The sequence below is a fragment of the Crassostrea angulata genome, chromosome 3 (genome assembly GCF_025612915.1).
Source record: "Crassostrea angulata isolate pt1a10 chromosome 3, ASM2561291v2, whole genome shotgun sequence".
NCBI classification, from domain to species: Eukaryota; Metazoa; Mollusca; class Bivalvia; order Ostreida; family Ostreidae; genus Magallana; species Magallana angulata.
The window spans coordinates 51,817,966-51,845,908 of record NC_069113.1 but is presented as its reverse complement, the minus strand read 5'-3'; the positions used below and the strand labels follow the sequence as shown (position 1 = coordinate 51,845,908).

General features: G+C 34.4%; 2 protein-coding genes across 2 annotated transcripts; one reads left to right on the top strand and one right to left on the bottom strand.

Moving 5' to 3' along the window:
• Positions 1-47: 47 nt before the first annotated feature.
• On the bottom strand, positions 48-12,269 carry LOC128178911 (uncharacterized). Its single transcript, XM_052846332.1, has 3 exons — positions 11,210-12,269; positions 957-1,139; positions 48-616 (listed from the first exon to the last, which is right to left on the bottom strand). Exons 1-3 carry the CDS (start codon positions 11,466-11,468, stop codon positions 153-155), a joined length of 906 nt encoding a protein of 301 aa, XP_052702292.1. The 5' UTR covers positions 11,469-12,269; the 3' UTR covers positions 48-152.
• A 9,387-nt stretch (positions 12,270-21,656) lies between these two features.
• LOC128176956 (putative uncharacterized protein DDB_G0282133) lies at positions 21,657-27,846 on the top strand. Its single transcript, XM_052843467.1, has 3 exons — positions 21,657-21,662; positions 21,778-25,923; positions 26,065-27,846. The coding sequence occupies exons 1-3, from the start codon at positions 21,657-21,659 to the stop codon at positions 27,844-27,846; spliced, it is 5,934 nt and encodes a 1,977-aa protein (XP_052699427.1).
• The last annotated feature ends 97 nt before the right edge of the window (positions 27,847-27,943 follow it).

The window sequence follows — 27,943 nt, the reverse complement described above, 5'->3', positions numbered from 1 at the left end:
GCCCATGGGCCTTTTGTCATAACCACTTACTTCCATTAAAGCGGATGTAGTAATATAATAACATTTATTTTTGATAGAGTAAACAAAATATATCGAAGTACATTATTCCACATATTGCACCATCGTCACTCTGAGAATATACAGAACGAATTTCATCCCTTTTCCGGGCCAGATTCTCGGGCTTCGTCTATGGTCATTCTGTTGCCCCTAGTTACCGGAGCAGCATGAATTATAATGTCCTCTAACTGCTCTTGCGTCAAATTGAAGGGAGACAAATCGTGATCAGACATTTGTCTTCTAAGAATCTTTTGATGGCGAGTTCTAGCGTTCATTATTGGCTGATCCAAACGCGTCACTGAATTGTCATTGTTTATTGTTGGAAGTTCTTGTAAAGTGATGATGGAATGGTCAGTTGATGACGTAGAAGGAACTTGATGTTGCGTCTGTTGCACCGGAATCCTCTGCACTTGCGCGTTCGTTGAGGGTTTGGGAGAAGAGTTAGTTTGTGTGTTATTGCGCTGTTTCACCGGCGACGTCTGGGGCTTAGTGTGCTGTTCTTGTACATTGTCAGGGTCACTCTTTTCTATTCCTTTCTCTTTGATCTTGTAGAACTCATCTACAAAATGAAAAGACAGTTTGGGCGAATAGCTTGATAGACTAGGACACTGACATGGACATTGTGACATGCATTCACTGTGCATCGTCTGGGTTAAGAGAGCTCGATGGTCGTGGTCATTTTTAGACTGTATTGATTATATTATAAACCTTAGGCGGATCTGATATTATAAACCTTAGGCGGATCTGATTGTTAGTTTGAAGACCACCCAGCCTCCTTAAGGTCTAACATGTATCTTTGGACATTTATTCCATGAATAAATTAGTATCTTAGTTTAGTTTTATAGGAACATATGGCATATGAAAGTTATACATCAATCAATTATTCAAGAAATCTTCACCTGTATAGGAAATGAACAATGTTCCCCAAACAATGCTCCATATCCAACCTAACAAGAGAAATATGGTGGTGAAAAGCTGCAGAAAGGCCACCCAACAGTTAACGAGCACCACTTTGGATTTTGTGGTGTCCTTTTGCCTCACTTTGGAACCACAGAGGACGCTCATTCCAGACAGGAAGGTACCTAGCGAATTAAGAGGAAATGACGTCATAATGGCTCAGAATAAAATGGCAGTGAATTAATGACGACACGTACATGTATTTATAAAAGTTCAGAGTATATTGATAAAACATTGAAGGAATAAAACAATCTTAAGACTACATGTGATACAGAGCAATTTTGAAGAAAAAGAAAAAAAAACCCTACAATATAGGTAAATGTATTATCATGACTGAATTTATCGTCAGTAATGATGTGAAAATTATATCTTCACCGCGAGAAGAGAAAGAAAAATGAATTCCATGAACTCGTGAACCAATACTCAAGAGAGAAAATAGTAGTTTTGCTAACATTAAGATAATTGATGATTTTTGTGGACAGTGACATTATGCAGGCTTTATTAGCTTATTGCAAGTGGCAGATGTCTATAAAACAGCGACTGTTGGCTTGAGTTTCTAGGGATGAATGGAAGACTTAAACAATACATTGTTACTCAAAGGAATTAACTCCAGATGCTTCAAAATTACCCTAGTTTTACATGCCTTCAACTCGTTGCTGTATTGAATGACATTTTCTTAAATATCCTTGCTGATGAGGTTTATATTGAACCGAGGAGCATCATTCAGTAAACATAATTGTACTATACATACATGTATGTGTATTAAAAAAAATAGACCCAATCACACCAACAGACATAATAAAAAATATCCAATACACTTGTAAAATATTGTTAAAGTCTGTTTTAAAAATATTCTCTAACGGAACAAAACCTTTTCCATCAATCCAGCACCCTTCCTTACCTAACACGCGAATATCTTGTATATAATGTGCCACAATATTGATGGTAAAAATTTGCCTTTTACCTTTGACATGCCTCTGGGCACAGTTACGTGAGGTACTGCTGGTTTGTTTACATGAAAACTAATAGTAAGAGTTCTGCATAAGCAAGTTATTGTGAAAATTTATCAGTATTAAAATATATTGTTAACGAGAAGGCAAAACCTCCTAGTTATTAATTCCTATCTATTTATCTACATAAAAAAGGTATATTGTTATTTCATATTATATATATTTTTACAGACCCATTGTAATTGTTTTTTTTTTCCTCTTCTCACGCATAAAGTGTAAATTGTGTATATGTTTGTAATATACTCTCTGTTGTAAACTACAACCAAAGAGATGAAATAAACTTTTCAACAATCACCTCTCTCGGATTTAACCCGGGCACTGATTTTGATACAATGCACGTCACTGTAACAACAAGAAATCTTTGATAGCCTGCGCTGACAACTGCATTACGGAATCTAATTGAACAACAATCTGTGTTTACTGCACCGCATAGCTACAGAGCTCAATTCAGTCCTTGTTATTGACAAACTTAATACAGAGACGATGTGGAGACATTTGAAGTCTTCCAGACAGATCGCTTAGTTTTATTTATTGACCAAATAAAGATCTCCTTGACGATATCATCTGTATCTCCTTACCATTGTAACATATCAAAGAATGTCACACATTAGTGGATCGAAATTGAAGTTAACAAAGTTATTCATGACTCATACAAGGATCTAGGGAGGGGGTTAAGAAAATGTGCCTCTGATCCCCCCCCCCCCCCCCCCCCGGGAAAACTCAAATATCCCTCGGACCCCCCCCCCCCCCCCAATAATTTTTTCTAAACTCGCGTATGATGACTGATGTATATACATGTACATTAATGTATATTTATGTACAATGTACAAAATGTAGAAAATACGAGTCTGTGCAGCAAAATTACATAATTAAATATACTGTACTTTCTTAATTTATGAATGATGAGCTCCGCGTAATTGTGAATAAACAGAGGAGAGACAAAAAGACCGATTAATGAAAATACAATTTATTCAGAATTTGATATATGTATCAACACAAAACCAACCATTCTGCTTATTTGGCGTCATGCAGGGTAAATAACTCTTTGGAATGAACCATGTTTGTAATGGTGTGATGACAGTAGATAAATTGGAATTAGAAGGAATTTACTCACATAACTAAGTATTACTGAACGAGTGCGTTTGAAATGAAGCAGTAACACAAGAATTCTCCATTCTTTGAAACATTGCGCAGATTTGTAAATATTTTTGTAGATTTGTATGAGAGGGCACAGTTCTGGAAGAAATCGTCCAGAAATCTATTGTTTTGATAGCACTCCTGTCTGCTTAGAAAATCCTTACACTGTTGGAATGGTAAAATATTGGAATGCTATACAGAATAAACATTTTACATAATAGTGTGGAAAGTTTCATTTAGGATTCAGCCAATGTTACAATGAGGTTTATTGGGATAAAACCAAAAAAAATACCCCGCATTTTCATACGATACATTCTTGTTGCGTCCCGATCCGATCATAAAGTATTAACGCAATCCAGTGCTCGACCTGTGATGATATCGGAGGCTTTACATGTGTTTGTGGATGCTTTCATTCGCGGGAAATCGTCTCAATCAGCCTCGCAGAAAGACAGAGACCTGGCATCGGTCTTATTGATTCTACACGGGTCGGCAGTACAGGTACATCAAAACGGTAGCCCCGAACAAGAACGACAGGAAAATGGCTCCTCTGTGCTATGTTAATTGGCCTCTCTTCACCCGAAGCATGGTTTGATTTATTTATACAATACAGCAAATATTTCTTTTAATTTCATAATAAGATAAGATGATTCGTGGAAAGGTTTCTAGCTATTGCCCCTGGGGACTCCACCTTTGTATGTACCTTAACATATGTTTGATTTCACATTGGGTGGAACCTAGTCGACAGCAAATTGGTGTTTGCCTAAGGAATGGCGATGATTGCTACGATTATTTATTTATTTCTACAGTCTTCAAAAAGCCTTTATTTTAAAGCTGACTGGTTGTCAATACTTTGATTGAAAGCATAGTTAGTAATTGATTACAGTAAAAGTGCAAGGAAATGGAAGGTCATTCACCATAAAGAATTAGATACAGACGGCACGTACCCAAGGTTGCTCCTTAACATCTTTGTTGAAAGAAGTGTACAGGAGGATAGCTTTTCTTAATATTTGAAACTGGAAGGCAAATGACTTTGGCTTTTAAGGAATCCAGTGATATTTCAATGTATATATCCATTATGATCATAAAGCTAATGTTCAGATATTAGCTGGTGAAATCTAAAATGGCGGAACATTGCCTCTCTCAGAGATGAACTGAACATTCGTGTAAATTCAAAACTTTTGTTATTGCTGTTGTCGAAACAAAAGAACCAGTAAAAGAACTAATGTTATCAAACATCTCTACAGTCATCCTATTTAATTATTTCTGCCTAGCAATCGAAAACAATATCTATTTGTGAGAGAAACTACCCCTTATTTCGTGCTCTACGTCTTATGATAGGCTGCAAAGCCGAATATAGCAGGAGAAATCATTAAGATAATCAACAAAAACATAAAAACTTCATGTCCTTCAAATAAATGATGCTGACATATTGGATTCTGTATAAAACTAATAGTATGCACACTGGTCACGAAACAAACGGGATTAATGTGCAATAAATCACAAGAGGAAAGCCGTTCTTTGCAAATGTTTTTATTTCTGTGAAAATACTTATTGATTAAGCTTATTACCGGGCTCCTGCCCTCTTCAATAATTAAACAGGGAGAGAGAGAAAGCGGCAGGAACCACTGGTGAGTGGATATCCCCGTGTAATGTTTTTAATAAAGCTTGTATTTGGTTAAAAGACAATTAATCGAATGGTTCCAGCAACAAGCCAATTCCTCAGTAACGGTAATTAATGGGGAAACTAGAGATTACGAGTCCTAAATTATTGCCCCATTAGCGCTGTGTAATATATCAAAACAGAACTTCTAAAACGATTAGGGGAAATTGTTCTAAAGCAGTGATTGTAAATTGAGAAATCGGATCGTCATTAACTTTAAGCAGAGAATCGTCGGAGAGTTTCGATGTGATTTCGATGATTTTGAATGACCTAGCTTCCCCACGAATGGTCCAAGATGGCCTCTGAGGTGTTGACACCCACTCGCATTCATGGATAGGTTTGTTTTACAGAAAACATAATGCACCCAAGCTGGCTTACTTGGATACATTCCAATCTTTGTTACAGAAAGATGAATTATGGAATTGCGACAATAACATGTCTTAGGATAATTGCAAAGACACGTAAATATAATCTTAATTCAACTTGTTATAAAACAGGAGACAGTATATTCATGTAAATATCCTGAACTTCTCTTGCCTGGTTTAAAAAAAAACCCCATTACTATCACTTTTTTTTGAGTAGTGTATTGACAATTATGATAGAAGAGGTTATGGAAAAACTGCTTATTTCCATGTGTAAAAAAACTAAACAAGCAAACACTCAAGAAAATCTTTTCTGAATTAGCAAATACCTCTATTCACTAAATACCTTGCCGATAATTACTTAACATGTGTTTGATATACAGATAATTCTCTCGCATATCATACAAATGCGCAGTTGACTAACGCAGGCACATTCTTCCGATTTCCTGATAGCTTAACTTCTATTGAAATAGGAAGGAAACCAATTGCAAGACTATGCACAAAAAACAACAAAAAGCATTTATTTTCAAACTTGAACCCTAACAACACCCCACCCCCTTCCCAAAAACACCCACACAACTGAATTAAATACATTAAATACAACTATGTAGTTTTTCTGTAATGTTATTGTAGAGTACTAGTAATAAAACATGTTGACTACAAATGGCTCAAGTAAAATTTTAATGATGTCAGTAATAACTACACATTGCAAAGAGAAATGTTGTAAAGACGTCGACGTCAGTGGATCGATCTTACTTAACATGAATTCCCTGTAGTCCAGTCTAAGTGTACCCGTAATCCACAAATGAACATATCACCAAAGAATTATGAATTAAAGTCAAATATGATGCTTGCTCGTTAGACGGGTCTCTCTTTATATCAGCACAGTAAATGCATAAAGGGAGAGTACGATGTAAAGAAATATAAATTCGTAAATACTTTTGTGACGGTGGACTTTGTAAAAAATAAAACTTGAAATTAAATGTTTTATAAAAATGGATTTTGAGTCAATAGTTTGGTTGTTTCAAAGGAAATACATTTCTCCCACTTGGGCCCACTAAGCTTATCTGCAGTCATGTCAATATTTTCTCTAATTGATGAAAAATCAGGTATTGAAATTATCTTTGCACAGGGAGGTCATAACAAATTATTTTCATAATATATTAATTGAATCATTTCTGTTATGTTTTATAATAACTTTATTAACTATCAATGAATGAACTTGCCATCGCGTGCTGTTAGTTTATCTTTAAATAATTACAGTCTGGATTCCATTTTTAGACACGTTACCTCCCCTCGTTAGAAAAGAATAAAAGACTGAGGCCAAAGTCGGATATCGTTAGAGGCTGCTGTAAAATAATGCAAAATAACAGTTTAATGGAGTCCTCTACTGTTTGGTTAAGTGGCCGAACATTACCATATCACCATACAGCCACTCCCTAATTGGTCTCTCTCATGAATAAATTGAGAAGTACAGGACACCTTCCTTATACACGTACTAGTATATTGTATGATACCAAAAATTAATCACATTGAGATATAATGACTTTATATTATTCTCTGTAATGTGAGTCTTGTTCCTTGTTGCTCTTCGCTTGCTCTGATTATTCAGAGATTGTTCTTGAGGTTTGTGTGACATGACTCCTATAACTATGGCCGCGTCACTCTACAGGGAAATCTAACCAATCATTGTTGGCCGGAGCAGCCGCATAAGGACGACGATGCTCTTTTTTTGTTGATTGGGGAAATACTTTTTCAAACATACTCCTTTTTGCATGTTTCTATCGCACTCATAAGTTCAATAAATACAGAAAGGGGAGATTCGCAAGGAAACCAAACAATACCAAACATGGAGGAGAGCATTTGTATAAATACCATTTAATGTCGTTTGCAGAATAATTGATCTGCAAGTCCTTGGGGCTGTATTACAAATTAGTCAACTGTGATCAATACATCTCGTGCAATAAAATCAGTGGCTGGGTTAATTTCCAAGATGAATCAAGCCTGCATATGCATACTGAAAGATTACAGCATTTCTCCATTATGAAAAATGCAGTTTCTTTTGCAGAACATCATTTTAAATCATTTTTTGTTCCCTAGCGAATATTCTAGTTTTCTTGAAGCATCATCAGTACCGATATTTACTTAAAACTAACCACGACAGAATATAGTAGCGTGTACTAAATAAAAAAATATTAAGAAAAGATATCTTTTTCGATTGTTGGCCTTAAATGCGTACTTGTACTTGCATGCCTGGCCGAAATGTTCTTTTCAGTATCTGTTTCGAGTGTCTACCACCTGCTCTCTACCACTATGCTTTATAATTTTTTAAAAGCATCCTAATGTTGCATTTTTACGGTTAAGAAACCCGTTTCCGCGCTGTAACCAGACTTGTGGACCAAAGGCTTTCAGCAGTATGCTTATACATGTACATATCTATTGTATTGGCTGCGACCTTTTCCGACCCTCATTTCTTTTAAGTTTTACAGAAGCACCAGGGTTGATTAAAAGGATAAACATAGTAAATTTAGTGTAAATAATCATACGATCGACAGTGCAGGTGCTACATCAAGATGAACATTGAGTTAATGCTGCCCACACCACTAGTATTCCTTAGGTGAGATAATAAAATGAAAATATCGAAGCGGTCACTTATAACGCAGACTTTTGTGTTTCTGACTTTGTATTTTTTTTTTTAGGATATATACAATGTGTAGGTTTTTTTTTTAAACAAAACTTGTTTCTATAGCTGGAACTACATATTACAAGGGTCTGTGATCTAAACTTCCACTGAACTGTTCCACGAGGGTTAATGTGAATCAAATTTGAATGGTTCAAGTTATTGGTTCATTGCAAAACTAACATTTAGTTATATTTATATCATTGCAAGGATATTTACTCATATTCAATATGTTTAAAAATACATATCATTGGTAACATGTCCACTGCATAGTTTCATAGAATCTGACGGAAATTTCCAGCCCTAAAAAACCTTAAGCTTAGTGATAATAAGATTATATACAACGGAAGATGTAAAGAATCTTGATCATTGTTGGATCTACATACAATGACCTAAATGACAAGACTAGAGATAAAATAAGTCTTGTTCTGTAACAATCAATTAAAACAACAGGAAGAGTTATTTCAGAGATATTTCTTCTACAATGACAAATGTAATCAACTTATGCATAGACATGGTTAACAGAATAAGTATTCTTGGTGCAAAAATCATACAGTGAAGTGGCACAAAAATAGCGTATAATTATTACTGTTATGAATTACTCTTCAGAGGGAACCCCAAATAGAACTACACCAGAAGTGCAAAACTTATCTAATCTGACACTTCTTGACACAAGACCCCCAACTTAAGCAAGAACAGATTGTGTATTTATGTAATAAACGGACTGAAACAGATGAAGTAAGCAAAAAGTGGTGGTGTCAAGATGAATCCTAATAAATGTCGGTAACCAAAACCCCTCAATTGCACATTCAGGGTTTTTTGAGGTGAGCTGTATATTCTGCATATATAACTGTTACTGGGGTAACAGTTTTATGGCCATATAGATATTTTTTCCAGGAAAAAGGTAAACGACATTAATTTTGATATATTACGAGAAAGGTCTATATGTTTAAGTGTTATCAATAACAGATGTCACGAATATCGTCTCCTCTGTCAATATGTTGCCTATAGTCTCAGCTGTCAAGTTAAGAGAGAGAGAGAGAGAGAGAGAGAGAGAGAGAGAGAGAGAGAGAGAGAGAGAGAGAGAGGACAAATTCAATTAACACTGTTTTGTCTCTATTGATGGGACACAGTACTTTGATTAATGTGGGTATTAGGTCTTGGGTCAAATATCTTCATATTAAGCTGTTTGTCGATTCACAGATGTCCACTGTCAGTCTAAAATCGATCCAGATTTTACAAGATGTTTCACATAATATAATTTCATATACGTCGAGTGATTATCTATAGTTACTGGAAATTCTCCAATTATTATTCTTTGTTTGATTGAGCAATTGCTCAGATATTTTCTCCTAGAATATACAGAAGAAAATAACATTCCTTATTTGGACATTTCTATAATCTACCAATAATTAGCCGCCCTGTCGTGATTGAATGGTTTTACCCCGTGTAGCTTGACTTATAGTACAAGAATCCAAAGAAAAACAACTCTAGACAAGTGACTATAAAAACATGTAACACATAGTGATGGCCATGTGTAGAATTATACTGACTGACTCAGTGACCTGGTACTGACTCCACGCTCGTGAACTTTAAAGAATTCTCTTAAATTTTGTCAATTGCTTTCCTGAATAAGGTCTATACTTTAACTAAACTTTAACTAATTATGCAACACCAAACGCTGTAACGCTGATAATGCACACTAATTCGATTAGCACATGAACAGATTGACTGTGAAATATAACGACAATGCCTTTTAATTTATTCTTCACATTTGTGGTCATTGTATGATCGGTTTGAGAGATCTGTCCATAGGACCAACTCTGAGAAATTTGTCAAAACCAGACAAGGTTCTGTCACTGGTAAAACCAGGCAAGGTTCTGTCACTGGTAAAACCAAGTTCTGTCACTGGTAAAACCAGACAAGGTTCTGTCACTGGTAGAACCAGACAAGGTTCTGTCACTGGTAAACATCTCGAGTTTTAGCATTGGTCAACAGATACACGACACATACAGAGTTTTAGTACTGGTCAACACATACATTGCTCAACAGATACAAAATACGTCCAGAGTTTTAGCACTGGAAGTGTCAACAGATACGAGCAACATGCCAAGTTGAAGCATTATACATGTACATGTATCTACGTGAGAGTCGGAATATTTACAAACACATCTTGAACTCATTTCCAGAATATTGACTATTCGCGCAGATTTATGAAGTCACTTATTATAAAAGCACGTGCACAAATATAAACCACTTAAATTTAGAGATTCCATTGATTGCGAAGTATCAATTGCAAAGTAAATACACCTGAAAGAAATTAAAGAACAACCCACTTTACAGGGTCCCCAAAACATTTTCTTTATAGCACGACCTCTAATTAGTATTTGTTTTATCGACTTCTTAATTATCGAACGTTTGACGACATTACTTGCAAACTTTTTTTAATTTTCAGCAATATTTATCCAGCATGGTCTGTCTAAAGATTCTCTTTTTATCACAAAGGTTTATTTCTTAGTACCTTTATAAAATAGGTCACCACTCAAGGGGAAAATACAACCAACCACACTCAAAAGACCAATTCCTTCTATGAAACTCCCTGTTGTTACGTGATAGATTAATATATTGGGTCATTGGAATTCTTAAGAAATTCCCCAGCACTATATAAATAATGCACAGTATCTTGGTCGATGACGGGTTTCTTCTCCATCATCTCCAGCACTCAATTACGGGAAAGGAAGTCTTGTCACCCATCCTATGCTTGAGCTGTCTCCCAGTCGCCATTAATTATTTTGTTAAATAAGAACAGAGGAAATGGAGCGGATCGTAAATATCTATTTTAATCGGAAATGTCTGACATAAATAAAGAAATGTGTCAACTAAGCACTATCACGGCATTTTTTTCTGATCAAGGCTCTATTCCATCGCTATTTTGGGGGAAATAAGAATAGAAAAATGGTTTTACTGTCAATAATTGTTGGAAAACAATTTAATCTTATCAGACAGTGTCTGGATAAATACGTTTAATGATTAAGATGTTGTCTTTAAAACGAAGTTAATTAGGGGTAAAGTACAATATACAATAGAGTACCTGTTACAAGTTTAGATATAAACATATAAAAATAAAATTGATGAATTCGAAATAAATTTTCTGGTTTCAATATTTGAAGGAAAATGTGTTTAAAGCGTCGCTGAACTTATAAGCAGACATTGGTTGAGTTATTTTCACTTTGCAGTCTATTTTGCAAATCAATTATTGAAAAGATACAGTAGAAAATTTTGCAATAATCAAAATATAAATTATTTACAAATGACAGGATATTTTCATGATATATACGTTTCTTACCTAGTCCTGGAAGAATAATGTTACAGACAAAGCACACACAGGCCAGAGCCGTACACATCGCAGGGATAGCGTCCCGAAAGTTGGTTTCCTTCGAAGCAGAATCGTTCGAGTCTTTTGAAGCACTTTTATGATGGACCGGAGAGGCCTGTTTGTGAGGGAAAGAATATCCGGGCATCACGGGTCGTCCATAGCCGAACTGTTTCCGGTGGACCCGTGGGGACGGGGTGGGAGTTGACCCCCCAGCGTATATAGCGTGCATGTTGATCAAACAAGACAGGTATTGAATAGCGAAGAGAGTCGGGGAATTAGCTGAAGTGCTAATCGAACATGTTGAAATGCCCACTGCTTCACTCGAATGACGGACGCTGTTGTTTCCCTGAATTTCACATTGATTAGAAGATTATATACCTGTCAATTTTCAACTCTCTGTAGAAGTGTTATTGATTCAGAAAGACGCAGGTCTCAATTGGTAAGAATCCCAGTCAGCTCTAGACTTAGAAACCCGAAGGATGGTGAAGTCAGAGCGCCCTACGATCTGTCACGGATCACAAGGAGTACTCACTAACCGTGATGTTTGGCCGACTCTCTTCCCCTACCTACACAACAGTGGCACTCCGCTCTATATCATTGCTTTTCTCCATCAAATGACTTCTATATGCAAGACAGAACTAATACGATCTGTCGGGCGCAGCAAACACACGGAGATATATTTTTTATAAGAAGCGGGTTACTGCTTTATACACTCAGAGATCAATGCAGCTTCGATCGGTATAAACTGTGTATTTACACATGTCACTTTGATAACAACACACAAATAGACAGAGAGTAGAGTTGTCCAGTTCCTGGTGCACAAAGGATGAAGCTGTATCTAATTCCACATTAGCGAAACAGGATGCACACAATGGAAGCCATGTTGCTAAGGAAAACGATAAGGTAGACACGCCTGCATTATTCAGCAGCCTATTGTTTGCAGACATGTTGAATTGGGAGACCAAAAAGGCAAATGGAATCTCATCACAATTCATATTATGTCATTTCAAATAATCTACAATCGTGTCAATGGGCAGTGAAATAATACGTGGCGGAAACCAAAGTTGATAGTATTCTTGAATATTGATGAAAATTAGTTGGGCATTAACACAAAGTTCTACGCACATTAAAATCAATACTAGTGTCTTCTCTTTTAACACATGTTACAGCAATCTAGAAGATGGTTTTTCTTTCTTTAAATAGTTTTATGAACGATATGGAAGAGAAAACTAAATAGCTTTCATCCAACCACCCCCTTCCGAAATGAGTTTTACCTTGTACCGTAAATTCATTTAGAATGAACACGATAATACACTTATCCTTGGTATAACGAATTTGTGTATGTCCAGCTAGGAAAATTTTTAAACATTAACTTGAACAATTTTTTATTGTAATAATGAACCATAGTACAACAAATTTTCGGATATAGGGAACTTACGATTTGAAGCATAGCGGTATTTTTATCCTTGATTACGAATTGCTTAAGAGTTCAAACAAAATATGTAATTGACTTAGTTTTTCGTCAGTATTTGTCTCAATATAAATCCTTTAAATTCCAATAAGTTACCTCTTGAAAAGACGTTTTGATTTTAAACATTAATAAGCACACCTAGTAGTGATGGTGAAAAATTGTTTAATGCGAATTCGTTATACTAATTGATATTAAGAATTCGTTAAAGAGATATAACAAATTAAGGTTATTGCAAATTAAATCCGCGGGTGCCTGGGGAATCGCGAAACAGAATTCAACGGTATCAAATGTTTTGTGGCTTAGTATATCTGCACTTGAACATCATTCTGTTTAATACACCAAGTATTAGTTTTGAAAGATGATGTATATAATTATGACTTTTGCTAGGTCAGACCAGCATTCTTGATTTTATCTTCTCAATAATTGACGTTATCGCCAAAGGATCACTTGGTGTAATGTTTTAAAAAATGTCCGTGGTTTTAATTTTTGCACGTAGAAACATTGACAGATCAACAGATTCTACAAACTCCATACTTTTTTGCTAAATGAATTACATTCATTCGATTTTAAATATTTATACACTGGTAACATTTGGAGAATGTTGCAGAATGATTTTTCTAAATTATAGAACTTAGAATATCTTCATAGCAAATCAGCAATTTTTTAGATTTTGTAGCAATTGTCATGACTTTCTGAAATAAAACCCCAGTCTCTAAGAAATGCACATAACATACGTACATGCGAGTCTTAGATACTGCATATGCATAATGTACGATAATAAAAAAAATCTAGCCCATCGTTCTAGTTTAATTTTAACAGGGAAAATACACACTGTGTTAATTAATAAGACATTACTGATTAACACATAATAAAACATTTTATGGTTTGATTATATAAATTACCAACAAAACAGTCTGTCTATGTGATAAAACAAGTATAGTTTTTTCTTTCTTTCTTTCTTTCTTTCTTTCTTTCTTTCTTTCTTTTCTTTCTTTCTTTCCTCCCAAAGGAGGTAATCATAACATATTTACAATAATACAAACATATAGACAATTGTAGAGAAAACGAGATAATTTACGTCTACTATGGTGCAAAGATCCAGTACATATAATACGTAATTACCAACAAGTTTACAGGTGTACACACTCTATAAGGCAATACCAAAATATGAAATATTATTATTTATATGACACTGTAATCCTGTGACATTTATGTGTATGGACAGGATGTTACACGTGACATTCTATAATAACATGCTGCTGCATCCCTAATTAGGCGGAAAATAAGAAGGTGCACACTATAAATAAAAATCTGTACATGAAAGGCCTGGGAGTGAGTTTGCGCCAAACAGAAACAAACAGAGGTCGTTATTACTAAGTCCACATAGGTCAGTAGATAAGTTAATGTCGAAATTTTCTATAACAGTTTGCCACCAGGCTTCTCTAAATAAATAAGTTCCATCACAAGAAGTAGAAACATGTTCAAAAACATTGTGAACAATTTTTGACATAAACTGCAGATGTGCGGGGGATGGTCTTGGAGAATCCAAAGTTTAACAATAAATTTACAAAGGGTAACTTCCTGAACGTCGCTAGGAATTTTCCATATCCAGTCTGGTCTGCTGTTCCCAGTTATATGTCTAACTTCAGTAAAGTCGTTGTCTCGGAGCATGCGGTTTGATCTGGAAGGTGTAAAGTGGTAAAACACAGCTGAGTTAACAATCTTTTTCTATTCAAGTTTATTTAGAAACAATCCATTTTATAGATACGAGTTCAGATGTTCCAACAGATTATATTTATCCAGAAGGTGAATTATGTCGGGAATAAAGCCGTAGTGTTTGCAGTTTGGAGAATCGAGGTATGAAAAAAGGCGATGACGAAAGATCTTTTTCTTGAGGCATTTTGTGTCCATTAAACAAAGACGGTCAAAGAACTGTAATTTACGTTTGTCAATTTCGGAGGCTATTGGTAAACGTCCAAAGATTGACTCGCACATATCTGATCTTGTATGTTTTGGAAGATTCATGGCGTGTTTACATATGAAGTGCTGAAATACATCCAAAGCGCGGTTGTCCTTCTGTTTAAGGTCACACTATAGCTCACTACCGTACAGAACACTAGGAAGAACAATCCGTTTGTAAAGCTTGGAAAGAGTTGCGGGATTGAGGTGTTCACTTATTTTGAGAGCAAAATACGTTTGTTGACCTTTTCTGCATGCTTTTGCTGTTCTTTCTGTTGGGTCAAGCTTAGCATCTAGAAGAGTACCAAGATGGTTATATGATTTTGAAAATTTAATGGTGTCGTGGCCAAGTTTCCAGGAAAGAGAATTGTTGTTGATGCCTGTTGGAGAGAAATGTAGAACATTAGATTTGCTTGCGTTAAATTTGAATCGCCATCGAATAGAGAAGTCGTAAGCTGTGTTGAGAAGGGTTTGAAGACCTCGTGGTGATAAGGCTATACAGGAAATATCATCTGCAAGTGCTGGATTTGAAGATCTAATGCTGTGAATTCCAGTATTTGGGTTTTTGATTTTGTAGTTCTTGTAGAAGATCGTTTATAAAGAATAAGTAGAGGAATGTTGAAAGGATATACTTACATGACAAGAAAACATGGCAAAAATGCAATGTTTTTTTTCTCTTTCGTTGACTCCTGGTATATGAATTTCATCCAAAAAAAGTATAAAATTATTCTATACGAAGAGGAAATCAACGCTTTTCTATACTCCTACCACCTAAAAAAGACAAGAGAGAAATTAATGATTCGTGTAATCTTTAGTATCTATAATATTCTATTAAACGAAGAACAGGTACAGATAGGTAAAATATATATTCGGTCAAACGATTGAACAATCGAGACCATTCATTATAGAATATAGTACTTTGAAAAAGTGACAATTTCGTAAACAAGTCGTAAAAAGTGAATGAATGGGGCTTTTAATACAAATATGTAAATTGTACGCTATAATAAAAGAGTAAGTGCATTTCGTCAATCATTAGTAGTCTGTTCAAGTATGAAGAGCGCAACGCAATCCTTCCGATTGTAGTAAAAATGAAAACCACAACAAATGATTTGATGATTCTAAAATAAAAACCGCAATCATTACCACTTATGGTGACGCATTTCCTCTAACGCCGTACAATTTTCTAGTGAACTTATATAACCAAATTTTAGATAGGATTCGTCGAAATGTTAAACCATAAAATCTTGGTGACTAACGAACTAATGATAATCTCGTTTTCAATCAATTTTTATCATCATTATTGACTCAATGCGAACTTTTTTCCTTTTCCAATTTCTAGAAAATATTGTCAATTAAACTGTATTGTCTTCCCATTACGAAAGCCCTTTGAGCTCATTTTCGTAGGTTAAAAAAAATTTTTTTTCGCAAATAAACGCGTAACTTTCGTGAATAAACGCGAAACTTTCGCGATATAACGCGTAACTTTCGCGAATAAACGCGAAACTTTCGCAAATAAAAGAGTTAGTTTCGCGAATAAACGCGTAACTATCGCGATATAACGTGTTACTGTCGCGAATAAATGCGAAACTTTTGCGATATAACGCGTTATTTTCGCGAATAAACGGGAAACCTTTGCGAAGAATCGCGAAACTTAAATATAAATATTGTTATTTTATAGAAGAACCCCTATGAAGAATAATTACTGAAAACAAATATATTAATTTAGATGAAACAAAATATTATATAAAGATGTGAATGAATTAGATTTAACCTTATACAAATTAATACAATTTCAAACGTAGGAAATCTTTCAAATCTTAGCATAATGCATCGCGCTTTTTACATTATAATGGGCGCTGTATTATTAAAAATGAGGCAGCAACATATTTTAATTATAACAATTTTAATTCAAATTAAACGTTTTATTAAATATTATTTTAGAATTTAAAGGATGTCATTGTTGAAAACGTTATAATATATGTTATATCGCCGCGAAATAAATTAACGTATAGTTTAATAGCAGAAAGATAAGTCAAATTGTGAATTGTAATTTTTAAGCTATTGTTCAAATCTAGATGACGAAAATTTTCCTTTAAATTTATCACATATGTCATTTGAAAAAAAGCTAAAGTCCCCTCCGGTGAAAACTGGTAGGGGACTAATAAGATTGGCTGTTGAATTTATATCAATTTTATAGAATAAGATATCAATGAATGCCTGTTCGAACACAGGGTCGGCGAACAAATGAAAAACGTAATATGATGCTCACACTTATTATCTACTTGGAACACATATAAAAATTCATATAAAGTTTTATAAGATTTATTAATATCTATATGTAAAAAAGATAATGTTGTCTTCATAAATCAACGTAATACGCATATTATAATAATAATGAATAATAAGTATTTTATGATATAAAACTTAGAATGTGTTTGTTTTCAATCGTATTTCTTCATAAAAGTTTTGTATGAAATTACAATATTTATATAATTGTTTTGCGTTATTTGCGAAAGTTTCGCGTTAATTCGCGAAAATTTCGCGTTAATTCGGGAAAGTTTCGCGTTCATTCGGGAAATTTACGCGTTCATTCGCGAACGTTTCGCGTTTATTCGCGAAAGTAACGCGTTATTCGCAAATGTTACGCGTTAATTCGCGAAAGTTACGCGTTCATTCGCGAAAGTTTCGCGTTTATTCGCGAAAGTTAGATGTTTATTCGTAAATGTTTCGCGTTTATTCTCGAAACGCGTTATATCGCGAAAGTTTCGCGTTTATTCGCGAAAAAAATAATTTTTTTACCTATGATAATCAGCTCAATGGGCTTTCGTATCCCATAAATGTTTTTTTCTGTAAAATAAAATTTGGCATTTTGACTAAATTGGAATTTTCAAATCAACAATTGTGAGAAACAGTATGGAAGAACACGTGTTTACTGTTGAAATGTGCCGCTGATTATGTTTAAAAAAATTCTACGTAAACGAAAATATGACGTTGACAAATAATATTGCAACCATACAAATTTTGACGCATATAATCAATTCAAATTCAACTATTAACAATTAGTATCATCATCCCTGCTTTATGTAGCCTTTGTTTCACGATACTCCCTAAAATTTACAGAAAGCGGACACTAACAAGTACTGACGCGTATCAAGTCTTGTTCTGAATGAAATGATGGTATGTCCAGTTAGATCATTACCAGTGTTTGTCAAACTGACTGAAAAATCAAACATGTGGAAATCTGAAGCCTGGCTGTCGACACATTGTTAGATCGTTTGACGTGATTTCAGGAAATCGATAATTTTTTTGCCTGATTTCAAAATCTTCAAAATGCACTGAACAATGGATTTGGTGTCATTACGTCGCATTAGATTTTTTCAGGTTTCTATGTTTAATAATTTTTCATACATAACATAGATGTAGGTCAAACTTTTATTGACAGTTTTGCTTTCTATTTAAGGAATGAATTCAATATTCATTTGTTTTATACGATATAAAATGGTTTGGGACAGTTTACGCTTTATAAATCGTAAAAAGCGTAAACTGTTTCAAACCATTTTATATCGTATAAAACTAATAAATATTGAATTCATTGCTTATAATTCAATTTTTTTACTTTTCATTTTAGATAAAAACGGTCATTTGACCTTTAAAATGACGTAAATTTGTACAAAATTCAAACGTAACGCCAGGCGTATTGATACGTTTTTGACGTTAGTCTTACTATGACGTAGGCAACATTCTTTATACGATATAAACTAATTTTTTAGCCAATCAGAAAGTGCGTTACAACCAGAATTAAATTATATAGTGATATGGGGTTTTCTTCTTCTTTCCGTTTACCCCGAAAAAAACTTTGGATATTTCATATGAACAAACCTACAGCTATATTTTAACAATATTTCAAATTTCCTGTAAGTTTCATGTGAAAACATGAACGTCCAAATCGCCCAATACTTTCCAACATGAGGCTGTTTAAGGTGAGTGGGTGGTCCACAAATTGGATAGACATTTCTTAAAGTTTGAATGTTACTTTAGTATGTAGTAAAACGTAAAACAATCCTCAAAATATCTTCAACATCTAAACATTTTCCAGTAGCTATATCTCCTGTACACAGAGGGTGTTGTATAAAGAAGGGCGATGTACCCTAACAGGGCTGAGACAACCCACCACTCTTAAAGAAATTGTGTTCAACCATAAAGATACTAAACATGATAGTATATGTATCATATTTGATTTTATTTGACTGTATGCCAACGTGGTGATGCCAATGAACTGAATTTAATTGAATACATTCATAATTTTGATATACATGTATATAATGCTATATTTAATTAATTGTATTTTAGAAAAAAAAAAACAATTATGACAAATTAAATTAGTTTACTTGTTTGACATACTGGTGTTATATTATAATTATACATAGTATATTTGTTTGCGGTTTAGATACAATTGAAAACATGCAAAAACAAACTAACTGATATAATTATAGGATACAATTACCTAACACTGTAACGAAAATTTTGTATGTTTGATGCATATCTAATAGAGCATTTTTTTTTAGTTTGAATAATTGCCAAATATTACTTAGAATTATATATTAGTTTGCCAAATATTACTTATAACATCATTCATAACAAATTCACACAAGATGTATATTGCTTGAAAAGATTTACCAGAGATTATACTGTTGGAGGAACCTTAAAAAATGAGTGATGATAAACTATTCAGGCAATTGTCAATTCAAAGAATGGAAGCTATAAGTTATCATCAAATCAATTGCATTCCTATGCACACGTGAAATATGGTACAGCAAGAAAGAGAGGAAATTAAAGGTGAACTTGTGACAGACACAACTATCATTTCTACTGCTTCAAAGTTTATTATTAATACGTTCAAATAAACCGTGTGTTTTGAAGCATACCGAATGTCAGAAACACTTCAGTGCATTTGACCTTCTACGCTATATTCTCATCCAATTGTTATTTATGACAATTATTCCATTCATAACTCAATTCAAACCAAGTTAAACGAGATTTTTATGTCAATATTTGTGGTTTCTAACTCTGTTCGGAAGTCTTGTTTCGTAGCTTCCAAGAATTAATGGCGGGTTATTTGTGGGAGGAATCAGTGATATTGACACGTGTCTATTAAATACTTATAAAAGTACAGAGTATTCCGAAATGAATATTAAATTCAATCTATTTATTGATATACAATCCAATTTTTCTTTCATTTCACACTCCAAAAATATCGACGATGATCAAAAATAGAATGAAATCAGGCAAGATAGATTTATGAAGAATACTGGTATGACTTTATAGTTCTAGCCAACTGTATTTAACTCGTTTTTTATACAATTAACAAACTTCTAATGGTATCTCAATTATAATGATATCATTTTATCAACATAATATTTTAATTAAGGTAAAACAAATATTTCTTTCTGAAATGTAATGTTCTAGTGAAAAACAACAGAAAAATAAAAATGTCATTTTTCATCTTTTAATGGAAAATTTTTAAATTTGTATAAATTAGAGATGCACATTGTTTTCTATATTGGAACAAAGCAAATCTCAATGAAACAGTTGAACTCATGTATGATTTTTTAATTTTACTGAGTTTAGCATCAAAGTTATGAGAAATAGATAAAAGCAACAATTAAACAAACCAAGATCTCAATTGAAGGAGAAAAATCCTTTATTGTTAAAGTAACATTTTAATTCAGTTAACATTTTATCTTATGAAATAAAAAAAAAACCAACACGACGACAAATGAATAAAAGGCTTTATCGATTTTCAGTGTTTTTGATAATAATCATTACAGGGGAATTTGAAAATCACTTAGAAACACTTGTTTATTTAAATGTAATTGACAATTTGAATGACTCTTTAGTTTGAAATTGGGATAAGAAGCATAGGTTTGGAATAAACGATTAATAAACATATAGGATCAGTATTTCTATATTAATTTATTTTGTTAGCTATACCAAAGCAAATTATTAATTCCATTATGATACATAAATAGATACATGTAGATAGATAGATATACAGATAGACAGATGGGTACATAGGTAGATAAACATCAGAAAGTGTTTGTCAACCTGTTTAAAAGTTTAATTTTTTTAAGAAATCCCAGAAAAGAAATTGTCTTATTTCGGAAAGACGGAATAAAAGGATATTGAATTTATATGTAAATTTTACAATATGATACTGAATTTGACAAATTTTCTTATTTTATACATAATAATCAACAATCATTTTTAACTCATTTCAAACATTTATGAATTCGTGACGAAATAAATTTGATAGTAAAAACTGCTTTTACCCACTAAAAAATTTTATGAGTTCTTTGTGATATTGTCATGTCACACACATACTAGCGTATATTTCTTTTTATTTTAAAAAGTCAACACTAATTTCATTCTTGTTAGGTTTACATAAATGATACCATTATTTATATAAACATGCTTTAGTTATTTTATCCAGAATATAAAGAAGTCAATCATGTCTATTTACTAAAAAATTAATTGTCAGAAATGTTTCAATTTTGAAAAATGTTATTTTATTTTGAATGGAAAAATGGTCATCATTTGAAGAATTTCAGTTTATAAATGAACAAAGAGATAATCTGTCAACACGCGGATACCGGCTCTGTCGTCGCAAGGATGACGTCACAATAGCTACATTGAGATCATGGAGCCGGGACCAGGGAGATATTTAGAAAATTCCAGGTTCCTCGTCCGATCTGATCTAATTACCTGTCCGATTTGCCGTCTATCAAATTTACCTTCGATGTCAATCAGCAATTGTTTCTGTCAGATGATAATATGCAAATTCAGTTTATTTTCACTCATCTTAATTAATAAAATTTCACGCCTCATTGATTGTCATTAAAGATATATAAAGGGATCGAGTTTTGAAAAGACATATTAAAACAAAACGAAGATAAATGAACATTTAATATTTATTTAACACAAGAAAAAATGAAGGTATGTAAAACTGTTGGTTATATTTGTCATTGATAACTAAATACAGAATCAGTTTTCAAGTTTTCAAGTTTATAATTTTTTGAGATTTATTTTAAGATTATAATTTTTTTTTCAGACGGCAGTGACCGTTATAGTGGTGTTCATGACAACAATAAGTAATGTGTGTACCGAGAACAACACACCGTATGGAACAACAGAAAATTCAACCGTCACTAATGGAACAGAGACTGAATCACAAGTGACACAAATTGTGCAAAACAAGGAAATAAACGATTCTGTGAAAAATCATAGTGAAGAAAACCAAGAACTAAATGACAAAAAAGAACCAATCTATTCGTCAGCGCGGGAAATTGCCAAAAAGAACCTCTATACCCTAGTAAAGATACGTTTACTAGGTCACCTTCTTCAGCGTTTGCCCATCGAAAAAAGACAGTCAATTTTTATTGACGCCTTAAAGAAAGTAAGAATTAGTGGTAACGAAAAAAGTGGTCAAAATGGAATAGCAAAGGCTTTCAGCATGCAGCATCGCCAATTTGACGATAGCAGTGAGAATGGCTCAGGGAGCCAGGAAAGCACAGAGAAGGACACGGACAAAAGTACGGAAAATGTTTTGCCATCTGACAAGAACCAAGAAAGTTTCGACCAGGAAACGGAACTGCAATTACAAGTTATAAAAGACCAAGTGAGTAATGATGTTAAAGGCCTCTTGAAGACTGTATTTCCTGGTGTAGATTCAAACCTTCAGTCTGCTAGTCAAGGACATTATACTCATACAGCAAACCATAACCAGCATTATGATTCTGATTTCGATTCAAAAGAGGCAAATAGCAAATACGTTACACCAGTTTTTCATAATGTAATCAACCCAGCGCACGAACAATCGACGCATCCAGTTCATGTTCCAACACATAGTTTTGTGTCTCGCTCACCATATTCGGAAGATTATCCACTTAAACAAGAAAGAATTAATGATCAACTCTTTCCAGGAACGACAGTTTTGTCACCTCCAACAACACCGTTCACTATATATCAAGGTCCAAGTCTTGAAGTTGACCCATTTAAAGAGACACTTAATCTACAACCAGTTACGTTAAAGGATTACAGTTCAGAGTTGCCTTCCTCTGTAACCTTTTTAGGTGATAAAATGTCTAAGCCTGATGCTAAGGACAAAGAAGGAAACAGTGAATTATTTGGACTTTCTAACAGCTACGTTAACGACCATACAACACAATCAAAGAATGCTCATATTGTAGAAAATGATTTATCAAACAGTAGCGAAGAGAAATTTGTTGATAATAATAATTATCACACGACTTCAAACCTCCTAAATATGAACGCATATCCATCCAGTAATGTGAAAGACTACTATGAAGATAATTTTCTAACATCAGATAAAACTAACGTAGAGGAGGCAGTGCAAATGATATACAACCTTTTTAACGACTATGACGATCATGCCTTCGACTATGAAAATGAAAAGTTAAATTTGGACGTTGAGCTCCATCTTACAACAACCCTGCCTCCGTTGGATGCTACACAAGATTATACAATTAGGGCAACTGACTCCTCTTTCACTGCTAACCCTTTTACCACAGCAGAAAACCTGTCAACAGCAGCCGAGGACAAAGATGGTAATAACCGTGGAGAAAGTGTTGAAGATGTGACAACTTTAAAACATGATATCACTTATGCACCACACAATGGGTCTGGCGAAATCCACTCGATGGTCCAGAAGAAAACAAAGTCTCTCAAAAATGGGAATTATAGCCCCAATAGTGACAACACAAGTAGTCAAGAATTGAAGGAATCCAAAATAAAATCTAGGGATAATCATTTTCATGTTGTTGAGGATTATGAAAGCAAGGTCACTACACAGATGTACAACACTGTCAATAATGATCCAGACTCTAGTTCAAGTTCAGAGGAAATGGCATCAAGTAACGTCATACGTAGGTATCAGTCACACAATAGAAAAACAAAATCAGCAGAAGTTGTCAAAGACAATGAAAATAACAAACAATTTTCATCAGAAATGGAAGCGACATTGCCCCCTAAAATTGAGAAAAATCTTTTCCCGTTATCTAGTTACGACGCTAACAAAAAGAGATCTGAATATGAGAAAACCATAATTAACGACAAAAGCATATACGATTCACTTCAACAACATGCAAGCGATTCAAAAGACTCTTGGTCAAGTGAAGAATCGACACTATATAACCTTCTAGAAAAGCCATTCTTCTCCCATTCAAAATACGAAATAAATAAAAAAGACACTCTTGGCGATGAAAGAAAATTTGGTTTTGATAGTGAAGAAGAATATGGAAGAGATGGTGGAGATGGCAGCAAAGAGGATTCTTACGAATTTGGTCTGCAGAAAAAGCATAATATTCAACATAAATTATCTTTGCTAAATGAACTTACTACTTCCGGATCTCCAGATGTACATGTTGGAAAAAGTGTTTTACACGCTAGTATAGGAAACAGTGTATCAAAGGATGACAGTGAGGAGAAGCTTTCTGCATTTGGTCAATCAAACGATGTCAGTAGTCAAGAAAAAGGCATCAATCATGTGTCAGAAATCGTCTATGAAAGCAAAACACCGAAGGAAATCACAAACAGTGCATCACATGTCAGAAACGCTCTGTTTCCTCTCCAGGATAAAAACGACATGTTCAAAGAGAGCGTGTCTAGTAGTGAATCGGAAGGAGGTTATTCAGCTGCCCAGGAAGACAATTCTTCTCCATTAGAAAATCTAATTGGTGTTGAGAAAAGAAATGGACACCATTCGTCGGATGAGAGCAGACCATCAATGCAGATCGACGAGTACGAGATGAAACAATTATTGGGAGAGCTAGACTGGAATTTGAACAAGATAGTTAAAGATGCAACAACATATAGGGACGTTCATACTTCAAAAGATGCAAGTAGATCAAAGGAATTAGGGATTGAGGGTGACAGTTTGTACAAGCATAAATTTGTTTCTAGTAGCCAATCAACCGAAAATCTGTTCGACAGTTTATTGAAGGAAGAGAATATCATCGCTATTGACAATGAGAACACTGAATCAGTTATAAGTGGAGTCGGAAAGACGTTGGATAGCGATTCGAATGAAAAATCAAATGTTCACAAAGATACTTATAAAACGGATAGTGGCTCGACAAATACTGTAGAAAAGCAGCAATTTCAAGAAAGTGGCCGGAATAGTGACTCGTCGAATTCAGGTTCCGCAGATTCGACAGAAGACAGCAAACAATTTAATGCAAATGTGCACCATCAGTCCTATAATGGAGAAAAGATACAAAATGGGAACAATGATAAAAGTAACAGGATTTCCGATAGTCAGTCTCGTGAAAATGACGATTCGTTGGAAATGTATAAAATTGAATCAAACAGTTTATTTAATAGAATTGCAAATAGCAAAGATGCTAGCAGTTCCTCTGAAGAACAGACCAATGCATTGAAAAAAGACATAAGTGAATCGATTGAAACGTTTAAATATGACAAATTCGAAGAAGATGCTTCAAACGATAAACAAGAGGAATCATCGGAGAGTCAGTCAACGGATAATTTCGAAGATCTGTCGGTTGAAAGCATTCCATATAACAAAGACGAAGGTTATTCTTCATCAGAACATGACAGTTTCGACACTGAATCATCTAGTAAAAAAAGTGATTTTGAATTCACAAATAATAATAGCATGTCTGTGGAATCCAAGGAAGACGCTAGTGAGACTAACAACCACGATTCTAATAGTGTGGACTTAGATCAAGACAACAAAATAAACGAAATGGATTCAAGTGGCATGTCACAAGAGGAACTGGTCGACGATTCAATGGATGAAGGAAGTATTTCTCATCAAATTGTTAAGCATTTCGATGTCGATTCTTCTCTTACTGCTCTTAAAAGCAAGAGTGTTTCGGAAGACAAGAGCGATAAGGATTCTTTTAGCACAGAATTCAAAAACCATATTTCATTAGAAGAAAATGCTCTATCATCTGATTCTTCTTCAGAAGATTATAGCATTCTCAAAGACAAATCTGACAATCTATTGAGCAAAGAAACTGAAGATGATTACAATTTACCTGGTGACAAATCTAGTTCATGCGAAGAAAATTGCGAATCATTAAGCACTGAACAAGATTTGTTCGATAAAACAAAAAGCAGTGAAAACGAGTCATCCGAACAAAATATTCCAATTAATAAAGATTATTTGCCAAAGGATAAAAATTCAGAATCGGAACAAGTTATGACTTCAACAAAGGTAAACTCATCAGAGGAATCCGAAGAGTTGTTCGATAAAAGCAGTGAAAACGAGTCTTCCGAACAAAATATTTCAATTAATAAAGAATATTTGCCACAGAATAAAAATTCAAAATCGGAACAAGTTATGACTTCAACAAAGGTAAACTCATCAGAGGAATCTGAACAAACGCAGGTGTCTGAAGAAAATGAAGATATAAAGGAGCAAACAGGTAAAATAGAAAGCAACAAGAAAATGTATGAGAACGAATATGCATCAAACAATGATGATAAGGAAAACAGCGATGAATCCAGACAAGAATCAAAAGCATTTGAGACAGAAGAGAACATTTCCTATGACAGTGAGCAGGCCAAGAACGAAAATCCAAAAATACCAGAGGAACCAACTACGTCGTCAGACGAAAAGAAGGAAGAAGCAAAACTCCAATACATCATCGAAAAGGTGTCTGGAAATGAGAAAAGATGGCAAGAAAGTGGCAATGTCGATGACAGTGAGCAGGCAAATAATGCGAATCCTAAAACCCGTAGTACAGAGACAACGGAGAGTTATAGTGCAGAAATACCAGAGGAACCAACTCCATCGTCGGACGAAACGAATGAAGAAACAAAACTCCAATACATCGTCGAAAAAGTCTCAGGAAATGAGGAAAGAGGGCAAGAAAGTGGCGATGTTGACAAGTCTGAAAACGAGCAGAGCCATGATTATGGTAAACTAATCTATGAAAAATCTGTGTTTGGTGCAAATGTAGACTCTGATGATAGTGGCAATGGAAGTGAATCTATAGAGGAAACTACACAGAAAATTATAGAGAGCAGTGAAAACGGAAATGATTATAAATCAGAAGAACATGACAAACTTATTATAGAGAAAATTCAAACAAACAATGGAAACTCAAAAGAAAACAAAAATAAGCAAAGTCATGAAGTCTTTTATGAAGATCCAAAAAGTAACGAAAATCCTGAGCAGAATCATGAAAGCATTGAAAAAAATAAAAATGAATATCAAGAGGACAATGAACAAAAGAAAACCCCAAACTGTGATGAAAAAACAAATGAGAAGAACAAAAACGTAGACGACGATATCCTAACAAAAGAAATCAGTAATGACAATGATTTAGAAAAGGCCGTAGAAATGATCAGCAACATGTTTGTTTTCGATTTTGACGGATCTAACAGTAAGAAACATACCGATTATGTATCTGGAAAGAGGGTCAACACTGAATCAGGATACGGAAAAGTTGGAAGAGTTAAAAGTCTCATTCAGAAACTCGTTCACTTAAAGAAGCTCTGGTGGAAGACAAAGTATGGATCCAAAATATCTAAGTCTTCCTCCAGCTCTGTTTACGGTAGTGGGGGCATGTCCAAACTAAATATGAAACTACCGACTTTGAAGAACAACTTGTATGAAAACTCAAACAGAAGGTCATTTTATGGTAAAAAGATCCATTCAAACTTCCGTAGCTTTAATACGTATGGTTTGCGACAACCGCATCATCTGCCTTCTTTTCTTGTATCTTCAAACTATGGCACAAGAGATCGTTATGATAGACGTCCATCAGTGTCGTATAGACCCACACTGTCAAAATATCTACGCGGTGGCAGACAAATAATTTACAGCCCTTTTTCCTCAAACTCAAGGTACGGAAGGCCTAGTTATGGATCCAGAAAACTCAAGATAAGTTTTGGAGACAGTAGTAACGACTATGATGAATCTCAAGCTGGATTATCCAGATTGTCTGGTATCTTAACCAAGAAGCCACGAACTAGTGTGTACGGATCTAGAATCGGGTACGACGACAGTTTTTATAGTCGCCATGGATACCTTCGTAACACCGATGCACACATTTTCGATTCGGTTGATGGTTTCACCAACAACGATAAGGATGTTATTGTTCACCCAGTTGTCACCAAGAGTAACTATTAGATGTTTAAATGTAGATGTAACCACATCAGTATTCTCTTTGAAAATTTATATTGTTTTTCCCAGTCCCATTGTCTTGTACGAATTCCAGTTTATGACT